Source organism: Acyrthosiphon pisum, chromosome A1 (assembly GCF_005508785.2).
Source record: "Acyrthosiphon pisum isolate AL4f chromosome A1, pea_aphid_22Mar2018_4r6ur, whole genome shotgun sequence".
Classification (NCBI taxonomy): Eukaryota; Metazoa; Arthropoda; class Insecta; order Hemiptera; family Aphididae; genus Acyrthosiphon; species Acyrthosiphon pisum.
In genome coordinates this window covers 110,351,661-110,362,834 of record NC_042494.1, presented here as the reverse complement: position 1 = coordinate 110,362,834, position 11,174 = coordinate 110,351,661, and the positions used below count along the sequence as shown (strand labels likewise).

Sequence of the window (11,174 nt, the reverse complement as noted above, 5' to 3'; positions counted from 1 at the left end):
GAATTCTCATCGCATCATTAGATCAATGGGCACATGTGGCAAAAAAAGCGTCTAAAATACTATGTCACGAGTGTGTGGATGAAAACAGAAAATCACGGTATCGAATCCCCTTAAACTATGAATAATACTACTCGTTTTATTTGCAAACATGAAGCGTGTTATTTCTATGTTATATATTGTACCACATGATTGTACTCCAATTTCTCACGTGCGACAGTTAAAAAAAAAAAAATGATAAGGAAGCTATATAAAACACAATCTCTTGGAAATAATAATATTTCGATGTAAAATAATTATAGCCACGCCAAGTATATACTGAGTAAACATTTCGAGCTATAATTATAACTGGATGTATATTTATCATTTTTATTTTTTATTTCTAAATTAATACATTTGTACGCAATAACAATAGGTAGGTATTTTTGAGGTGCTTCTCAACATAATATTGTGCCCGTTAACCTTTTGTTGAACTTATTTATTTTTACTGATTTATACTGATTCCGTAATAATAATGTTTAATAATATCATACTCTACCTATTCTAATATAATTATATTTCCTACATTTAGTTTATCAACTTGAACTATTGCTAGCATGTATTATGAAAAATAGAATTAAATATATTACGATATTCTAATTAAAACATCGGTATTTCTATAAATATTTATTTTAGAAGGCCAGGGCATATTGCTGCAGTGGAATAACAATAATACGATTGCTTCTCTAATTAAATTTTTTATTTTTTCCTGAATACAAACAATACCAATAAACGTTTTTGTTAATAATAAAACTATTTATTGCACAATTCTGTTCAATATAATGCCCGGTACCTTTTTTTTGGAAATTAAATGCATCTTGTGTAATGTGTTAAGAAAACTTAAAAAAAAATTGAAAACTTCAAATTTTTTTTTGACGATTCTTATCTTCCAATCTCCCGTGGCAGCATCTTATAGTATTCGTTTTAATCAATGTAATTTTTAAAAAAATCGTAAGAATATAACTCGTAGAAATGGAATTCTAATTTCAGTACTGTTTTAAAATATATATTTAGTATGGTACAAGTATTTTTTATTAATACATTTATATTTTTATGTATAGGGTTTGGTCTATTTGGAAATTGTAAAATTTCTAAAAGAAAATGGAAATGTATTGTGCACCTCAAAACAATGTTTTATACTGCGACTACTACACGGTTTGTATTTAAAACTTAATTAATTATTGTATAGATCATTTAAATTCTGAAGTGTAAGGAACTATATTTGTTATGTATAATGTGTGTCCGTCCGTGAAAACTCTGTACTCTATACATATTTTAGACTTGGTCCAATAGCATAGTTTCATGTCCTGTAAACAGGGGAGGTCACTGAGTAATATAATTACACAGACGCCCGGTATATATAAAAAAAAAAGTATAATTTTTTTTAGTAGCGTGAAAGTATGATTTACCTAAATAACTACAATATATTTTACTCGTGATAAAAATACTATTATACCTATTTAAATAATTGAGCTAAGTGTTATTTATATTTCAGCCTACACCTATACCCCGATATCCATCACCATATTCCCAATCGTCATATATGTCCAGTACATCAAGTTATTCGCAATCATCATTTTCACCGATGTCATCGCCTTACACTCCACCATCTCAGACTTCTGAGTCATTTACAAAGGGAAATGATAATGTATTCAAATTTCCTTCAATAATTCAAGACCAATATATAGTAAGCATATCTATTTGTTTATCTATTATTTATGAATATATTGAAATGAATTTCACTTTTATAGCCTACACGTGAAGATTTGATATGCGCTGCTATAGCTAGAGCAAAAAATTTAATTGAAATAGAAGAAATTGGTCAGCGTTTGATTTCAGTTGATAAAAGACACGTTATTCAAAATAACGGTCAAAAAACATTATTGTCAACAATTAAACAAGAACCAAAACGTGGTAGTGAGCTATATGTTGCATTACCAAAAGCTTGTTTGGAAGGATTTCTCTATGCTATTTTTTCACAGGTAATATTTATTTATTTATGGTAAATTTCAAAAACTAAATTCCTAATTTTATTTAGTTTGGAACTGTTCATCAAATCCGATTAATGATGCATTTCTCTGGTTCAAATCGTGGATATGGTTATGTAATGATGAGGAGCCCTATGGAAGCAGAGATGGCGCTGGCTAAACTGAACGAGCTCACTCTTCCTGGTATCAGAGGTCACTTATTAGTGAGCATGTCAACTGATAATAGAACATTATTTGCCAGAAACATACCCATGGATTTATCTGAAGAACAATTGCAAACAGAATTTGAAAAACGTGTAGAAGGCGTAAAAAAAGTGCGAGTTTTTAATAACACGGATGATCCTAGCAAAAATAGAGAGTTTTGTTTTGTAATATTCAAAGATCATAGAAGTGCGGCTTTAGCTCGCCGCTCGATGGCAGAAAGTCCTTTTTTTATAAATGGAGTTTCAATTAAAATTCAATGGGCAGAATCTGAACCAGTTTTTCGACACTCTGTTTTGATGAGAGTTAGTATCAAATAATATAAGAAACAAATTTTTTTTATAAAAGTTAAAATTTTATATTTCAGATGAAACAACTACATATTAGGAACATGAATGTCCATAAAACAGAAGAAGATATATGGAAAATTTTGTGTGAACATGTTACACCAAATAATATTGTGTTTATTAAGAAAAATAATACATGTGCTAGAATAAAATTCATTCGTCACGAATATGCAGATATTGTACGGAAAAATCTTGATGGTAAATATATTTTTATTATTATTAAAATAGAGGTAGAGGTACAGGTATCTAATTACTACCCAATTACTATACTAAAAAATTGGTTACTCAGTGCTTAGGCCACAAACTGATAGGAAAATTAGGAGTTGCTTTTGTTCGTAACTTAACAATTAAATATTAAGTAACAGCTAGTTATTTTTAAAAAATATTTCATGTAATATTTTGTGTAAATTAATTGGGAAAAGGTGTACTAACTGATCTCAAATCAAAAAAGTATTATCGCATTACTAGGTTGATCGGTATGATGTTTTGCTATCCACTACCGATCCCCTTGAAACAATACGTCATGCAGAAAATTGCATATGTAATTGTTATTTAAATCAAATTTAAATTTTTAAGCCTCAATAAATACTGATAAATAATAAATAATTTTTTGCTTTAATATAGGTAAACGAGTTCATGGAATTAATTGGATAGTGATGTGGGACAAAATAGAAGGAGCAAAATATGAATGTGAAGGATATTTTAAGCATTTAAGTATATAACCTTTATAATAATTATTTATACTATATCTTGTTAATTCATTTGTTAATCCAAAATTATTCAATCAATACTGCATAAATCGCTAAATACTCATAGTTAAATTTCTAGTTTCCAAAATTTTTACTTTTTAATTTAATAACTGAATTACTTACCGACATCTACATTATTTAAAAATACTGGTTCCACAATTATGACACAGTCAACCACTTTGTTTTCAATTGCATTTCTGATATGGATTCCTTTATTCCCATTAACACTATGGCCTTGGATACTACAAGATACCATAAACTTGACATATGATTCTTGTTCAGTGTAGTATTGAGTTAAATAATCAAATGCTTTATCAACCTATAATAAGATTATAATTAACAGTAATCTATAATATTGCTTATATTATTTTTAATTTATACAATGTATATATCTTAAACAAATTAAATTAAAAACATTAAACAGAAGTGTATCTTAATGTAAATTATTAGTTGTGAATAAGTGTTAATTTTAAGTTATGAAAATTATATTTTTATAAACAGTATTAATATTAGTATTTCTGAAGATGGTTTTTTGTATAAAGTTTCTTTTAAACAGTGCTACTGAATAAAAATAATTTTAAATATTTATAGTTTTATATTTTATACTTGTAATAAGCCATGTCCTTGTGAAAAGTGATCAATCTTATCATTATACGATGCAGTATTTTCCATTGCTCGTTTAATCAAATAAGGACAGGTATCTATAGCTTTTCCTTTGAGTCCAGATATTAATACAGCTGAAAAAAAAAATATATAATACTGTTAATAGTTATAAATAACTTAATAACCAACCAGTTGCTCCAGCTACATGAGGTGCAGACATGCTTGTGCCATTCATTAACTGTGATCCTCTTAACAGGTATCCAGGTACAGAAGTTATTGCCCCACCTGGGGCACATACACTTATTCCTCTACCTCCATCAATTGTTGGTCCTCTTGAGGACCATGTATAAGTATTTCCTGGGAGTTTTTGTAGCATAGAGTATTCTGTTGTCATCATATCTGGTGATACATATGCTCCAACTCCTATATAAAAAAATGTATATATATAAAACATTCAAGCCATATCTATTGCTTTTACCTATGATTGTCGTTTTTGAAATATCTGGAGGAGCCCCAATAGTGCATAAAGCTGGTCCATGATTGCCAGCAGATGCAACCCAAGTAACAGCATACTTGTCAATTACATCATTCATAATATCGCCAACTCTCCTATAAATCAAATAATAATATACACATAGTACATGATTGTTTTCAGTCGGGAAAATTTGAAATTACCCAGCATGAGACCAATTTGAGTGTTCCCCATAACTCATATTTATAACGTCAATGTTGAACTTTTTTCTAAGTTCCATAACTTTAATCATCGCTCTTACAACTGCAGTTCCTGTTTCCATTGTCTCTAAACGACTATCGCCTATAGTTAAGGATATAATTTGGGCGCCAGGAGCCACTCCATTTCTGTCTGGTTCATCAGGAAAATACCCAGCAGCAATAGCAGATACATGTGTTCCATGAGATGCTAATGCAGAATCAAAAATGTTCAATTTCATATTGCCTCAACTAAATATTTATCTCTGATACTTACACCCAAGAGATACGATTTCCAATACATCTCCATCATTATGCACATTAAATGAATAACTCATTCGATCGGCGGCAGTAATGTAATCAAAATTATTAACTGGATCTTCGCTAAATTCTCCCATAAGTTTACATGAAGCCAAATCTCCCATTTCAGAAGTATCCAAGCATGCACTATGAACATTAATATAATATAATTAAAACAAAATAACAAACTTGAAGAAAATCTACACAATATAGATGATATAGAAATAACTAATCTATTGAGGAACACCTAGTACTCGAGACTACCTTTTGTAAGAAATCAGTAATTACAATACATGGTCATAATATTGAACCAGTTTTGTTTATACAAATGTAACCTGTAAAATCCTAACCCCAGATACTTTCTAAATTAATTTGATAATTTATCATATGTGGTGCCTATAGAATATACTTAGGGAATTGTATTTTGAATTTAGTCTTGAATCTATATCCAGGAGGTGGGAGGGGGGGTTACTATAGTTATTTATAGTTGCCTTAGAGCAAAAACATTTTCAAATCTATGACTATTTTTTTATTATATGATTAAGAAAATTTAGGGGCCCCAATAAATGTTTACCACCTATTTTATGACTGAAAGTAACTGAAAAATTAAAATTTTTTGTGGCAGTATGTTAAACCTCAAAGCAATCACATTTTAAATTGGAAAATATAGTATGAAATACAATTTGAATAATAAAGATTAAAGTAGTCAAGACAACACACTGTATGTGCATGATACAGTAATTGAGTTAATTTTCACACAGTAGTAATAAGTACAGTTAGATACTCACAGCCACTGTACTCCGTCATGGAAAACAATGCAATCATAAACTGGGGTGATAAATTTATACTTTTTTTCTAAATTTTGTAAAGCTTCAACAGTGCTGTCTAGGTCATCCTTTTTTAATTTCTGGTTTCTCGTCAGTGTGACTTTAGAAGGATCAAATTCCTATATAAAATATATATTTAATAAGACTGGGGTAACATTATAACATTATTTATAAATTACATTATTGAAATTTTGTTGTTCCATGATTGCTTTTGATAATAATGGCTTATGAAGTGGGTCCCATTGCTTTTCTTTCTTTTCTTCTTCAATTCGCTTTTGGACATTCTTGGTGTATAACTCAAATGCATTTTTTATACCTATGTGATACTTCTCAGTAGGATTTTTCCAAGTACTTGGTATCTGCAAGTCAGATGTTATAGAAATAATTTGAAAACTGGTGAAATAGTATCGTGTACTTACAACAAGTGTACGTCCGCTTAATCCTTTTATTTTATTTCCTTCGGGTGTCACTACGGTTGAGGTATCAACATCACCAGCACCACTGCAGTCGTATCTAGCAATAACTTTTGGTTTTCCTTCACTTGTCACCTGAAATATGTGCATGAAAACATTTAAAATATTACCTATGGCTCACTTAGGGTTCTCACTTTAAGACCAGGAGCTCCAGGATCGACACCAGAATCGAATATAGCTATTGTCACATTACGGCCATCGTATAACGGATTTTTGGCCAGGAAGTTTGTGATTCCAGTTTCTTTTTTTGGTACCAATGCCCATACGGGAAACTCATCTTCTTGCAACGTTGTACTCATGTTATAGTTGCACAGAATTGTTTCTCCAAAAAATAAAACACTCTTTGGTCTTACAATTCCAAAAACGTTCAATACTGGTCTAAAAATCGCAACTATTTTACTAGCACATTGTAAAAATAATAATATTATTATGACGATTGTTCAAATTCACAATATCTATTTGTTCAAAACTTCAAAATGATTCTGCATAAAATGCACAATATTATTATTCGCTATTGAATAAAAATTATTTTCTGATTGATAAGAAATAAATTTCAATAGTTACGTCGAGAGAGCGGCACCTCTAGCACAGTTGTACTATTATAGAACTATAGAACTATAGTACTATTGAACTACACTGAAAACCTTTACACTTTAAAGTTGACAACTTATTAGTGCACCAAGTAACCACTCCATGACTTTTACACTTTTTTTTTATAGTTCTACACCAGTTTTAATTAAATAGAATACGAAAAAAAATTTTCTTGTGGTATTGTTTACAATTAATCTATTAGCCAACAAAACTGATACATTTGTAAACCGCTAGATGTCGTATTTAATAAAATTAATAAGACTAGTATTTTTAATTTTTTTTATTAGCTATTATCTAGCATTTACTATGTTATTATACAATATGCATACAAATTAAGGATACAACAAATTAATATAAAAATTGTATTATAGTAAAGTTGGTTACACACGGAGCGGTTTAGCCACGCGCGGTCGCGGTTTTTATCCGCCGCGGATTTTCTTTAAAAATTGAACACCTATATTTAAATGGGTACATTCAAACGAAGTAAAATGGCTAGCGGAAAACCGCTGTCTTCGGCGGTCGACCGCCTGGAATCGCGCTTATTAAATTTTCGGGCGGTCGACCGCATCCGCTATTAAGCTGTAGATTTCCAATGGCCATATTCATACGAGGCGGATCGTCCGCCAACCGCCGCGGTTTTTTCCAGCGTATTTGTCATTTATGAATATTCAGTTGACGTGCACTGAGTATTTTTATTTTAGTAATATTTTAATGTTCCGCCCATTATTAATTAATATTTTTTATTAATTATTATTAATTCATATAGGTAGAATATGTTTTTTTAGGTACCTAGTACTACCTACTATACCTACAGTCATATTAATATCTTATAATTAAATTTTACATTTAAAATGCCGTTCGATATCGAACAATTTATTTTAGAAATACAGCAAAATAACTGTATATGGAATAAATCCTATCGTTTAATAATCATTTTATTAATTAGCACTAATTAATTACACATAGATTAAAAAGTAAAAACATATCTTTCTTTCTATACGTATTATTAAGATATATTTATTTATCTAATATATGATATTATAATAGAGGCAAAAAGTCATCATGATTTGCAACAGCTACATGTTGGTTGTTCAAATGTAGGTAAGACTTGTTCGGAAAAGTTTGAAAAACTTGATGACAGCAGCAAGAAGGCAGAAAAAAGTAAGATTTTATATTATTATATATAATTAAATAAGAAAAAAAAATAGAAATACATTTTGATCAATACTTGTTAGTTTATATAGACTTAACATTTGAATTGTATACGAGGATCCTTACTTACTAAAGGTAGATAACAATATTACAATACTGATGGTTAATAAAAAATAATCATAACGGTTTTGTACTTTTGTATATATTTTATAAGTCAAGTAACCTCTACATATTTATGAATGGCGTATACAATAAACTCATATAAAATTATAAAATAAGGCACAAAATAAATATAAGCATAAGTAAAATATAAGTATAAAATATACGTAAATGTGTTTTAAAAACAAAATTAGTAAAATGATAAAAACATAATTTTCTGGACATAAGTGGTACCTAATTGTTTTATTTACCAATTATTTTATTTTGCCAGCTAAGCGCATTATTTGAGTGGTTGACATATTTTACAAAATACTCCCTAACATCCTTCGCATTTGTCTGAGCGTTGCCAACTCCTCTTCTCTCAGTTATGCTATCATTGCTATCATACCACCATTCAAGCTATCCTCAAAATTAAACCCATCACGGCGTCTCACAAAGTCGTGTAAGACACCAACAGGCTTTGGTAATTTTGACCGCAAAATTTGGTTCCACTAGCATGCAGCATTATTCGTCGTCAGCATTATTAGGCAAACAATTAGGACTATGGTCTTTACCGCTTACATTGAACCATTTTGCATAATTAATGCAGATCCTTTGCAAAATTTTTGGTAGCAAGTCAAATAACTAAAATAAAAAATATATTAAAGATTTATTAATTTAATCAATAAAAACAAATACACAAAGTTCAAAGTGAAGTTAATTATCAAGTATGAACAAACACAACTTACCGAACTCCCTTTCGTTCACCGCCATTAAATTTGTAAAAAAAACCTTTGTCGTCTTCAATGCGATTCATTATTTCTTTATTTGCAACTTGGGTTTTAAATATTAACTCATAAATATTTAAAAGATATCCTAGAAATCACAACTACACGAGTGGGTCGTTATTAAGTCAATACGCCATATAAAATTGGAAAATGAGATGGGTAGGTATGATAGCCAAGAACAACTGAAGAACTGTGAAGACGTGAAATCGTGAAGCATAAACGTTGTTAGACAAAGGCCAAGTAATAGACGATAACAATTAACAATAATAACATAACATACACATGAACAAATGAACAATAAATTTGGATTTCCCTGTATTGTTTTTCAGTGCATATTATATTAGTTTATTATTTTAACCGGCGGCTCGGTAAAAGGTGCGTGATTGGCTTGTCGATCACCGGCAATAACATTCTGAAAATTACAGCGCGATTGATGGGTCTTGTTGCGGGCGGGGGGCAGTGCTTATTTTCCATGCTCTCTATAAATTATTATTAATAGATATCAAACAAACATGGGTCAGTCATTAGAATAGATATTATAATTTATATAACAATATCAGTGGCGTAATTTCAGTTTTTAATAGCATGGGGCAAAACTGTAGGGACGGGCCGATACTAAAACCGATACTCGATATCGGCCGATATTGGTGGTATCGGGTTTATCGGTATCGGTTTCTTTTTAAACCGATATTTGAACCGATACCAAAAAAAAAACCAAATCTATCAGCATAATAGCATTGATTATAAATTGTAATGGTTAAATACTTAAATGTAAAATGATAATATTATTTCGGTTGATAGTATCGGTGATATTTTAATATCGGTTCATAGTTTATGCTGTAAATGTTGGTTTACAAATATATCGGGTATCGGTTTTTTATCGGTTGCATATATCGGAATATCGGATATCGGTAGAAAGAGGTATCGGCGATCGGCCCAACCCTAGGCAAAAGTATACTCATATAATATGGCTAAATATTTGAATATAATGTTGATAGGGATAGTGATCCACAAAGATAATTATTACATATTTATTAGGCCTATTTAAAATATATATTCTGGTTGCTTAAGCAATAGCCAATACGCACACACTGAATATATGTCCTATTTGTGCCACTGAAAATAACGTATAATGATGTATCTTACTATCTTGGGGTGCCGTCAATGAGCGACTTCACCTTTTCGCCAATAAACTCATCTAATTTAGCCACTGTATAACTATTGTTAATACAGATTGTAAATATTCTACATTTTTTATTCAATTAAAAAAATGCATATGCGTACTTGCATATTATATAATATTACATTATATTATATTATATATATATTATATGACACTATATATAGGGTATTATATGAATTATTATTTAAATGAACAATTATAATGGTGCGTAATGACATATATATGCAATTATTTACCTGTGTAGTTTGCATTGTGAATCTTAATACATCTATGTGTATAGTATATAGTAGCATAAGCGTGCGTAGTATTTTTCGAAGAATATGCCGGTATTTTAAAATATACTTAGCTCAATACAAAAAAATAACTCTCCAAAAACTCTTAATAGGTACAATAATAACTCACCATATACCTAATTCGAAAAGAAATTAACATGCATTTTATTTAGCTTATTTATTGGTTTTAGATATTTTAATTTGAAAAGTTAGTACTGTGATTTCATTTAAAGTAACAGTATAAAAATCTACAAACATTTGATCATATTATAATCATATAATAATAACAAAAAAGGTGGGTAAGTGGATGTCGCTCTGCTGTACAGTAGGTTAGAAGTGGGTCACTGTATAATGGATGGTTTTGAATTCAATGATATGATATCATTGTATAAGAAAAACGATTCTGAGCGGAGACTGTATGTCAGTCTAGGTATAAGACATAATATTATTATATTATAGTCTATAGTATTTAAAAAAAATTGACCTATAATAGGTACATATAATAAATTCCAAATTAATCATATCATAATATCGATTAGGTACTTATAACGCGGTATACATCAACAAAAAACCGTGGTACTATCATAGATATATAATAGTATACTATAGAAATTTCAAGTATACCCAAGAATAATATTATACAATCACAACAAAATAACTAAAATAGTTATTCTAGGTTTTTAATATGTATAAATTCGTCCAAATTTGTACTTAAAATGACTATAAAAATAAACTGTGTAAATGTATTTTTTAGATTTTAAAGAATTAATTACTTACGTGGAATCTTGTTTAAATTTTCAATTCTTAAATACAAAGTT

At 29.6% G+C, this 11,174-nt stretch overlaps 2 protein-coding genes across 2 annotated transcripts in view; one reads left to right on the top strand and one right to left on the bottom strand.

Moving 5' to 3' along the window:
* Window positions 1–3,903, top strand: part of LOC103309346 (probable RNA-binding protein 46) — a 5,919-nt gene extending 2,016 nt beyond the window's left edge. Inside the window, exons 2-7 of the mRNA XM_008184561.3 lie at window positions 1,098–1,191; window positions 1,532–1,723; window positions 1,788–2,018; window positions 2,075–2,530; window positions 2,593–2,770; window positions 3,197–3,903. Of these exons, the coding sequence (XP_008182783.1) occupies window positions 1,138–1,191; window positions 1,532–1,723; window positions 1,788–2,018; window positions 2,075–2,530; window positions 2,593–2,770; window positions 3,197–3,294 (1,209 nt within the window). The 5' untranslated portion in view covers window positions 1,098–1,137 and the 3' untranslated portion in view covers window positions 3,295–3,903. The remainder of the gene's footprint in view (window positions 1–1,097; window positions 1,192–1,531; window positions 1,724–1,787; window positions 2,019–2,074; window positions 2,531–2,592; window positions 2,771–3,196) is intronic.
* The window catches only part of LOC100161895 (tripeptidyl-peptidase 2), an 11,090-nt gene extending 4,343 nt beyond the window's left edge, over window positions 1–6,747 (bottom strand). The window contains exons 1-10 of the mRNA XM_008184562.3: window positions 6,367–6,747; window positions 6,179–6,307; window positions 5,939–6,118; window positions 5,721–5,878; window positions 4,910–5,079; window positions 4,600–4,843; window positions 4,403–4,533; window positions 4,114–4,347; window positions 3,928–4,058; window positions 3,445–3,640 (exon numbers count right to left, since the gene is read on the bottom strand). Coding sequence (XP_008182784.3) covers window positions 3,445–3,640; window positions 3,928–4,058; window positions 4,114–4,347; window positions 4,403–4,533; window positions 4,600–4,843; window positions 4,910–5,079; window positions 5,721–5,878; window positions 5,939–6,118; window positions 6,179–6,307; window positions 6,367–6,531 — 1,738 coding nt within the window. The 5' untranslated portion in view covers window positions 6,532–6,747. The remainder of the gene's footprint in view (window positions 1–3,444; window positions 3,641–3,927; window positions 4,059–4,113; window positions 4,348–4,402; window positions 4,534–4,599; window positions 4,844–4,909; window positions 5,080–5,720; window positions 5,879–5,938; window positions 6,119–6,178; window positions 6,308–6,366) is intronic.
* Window positions 6,748–11,174: the final 4,427 nt, after the last annotated feature.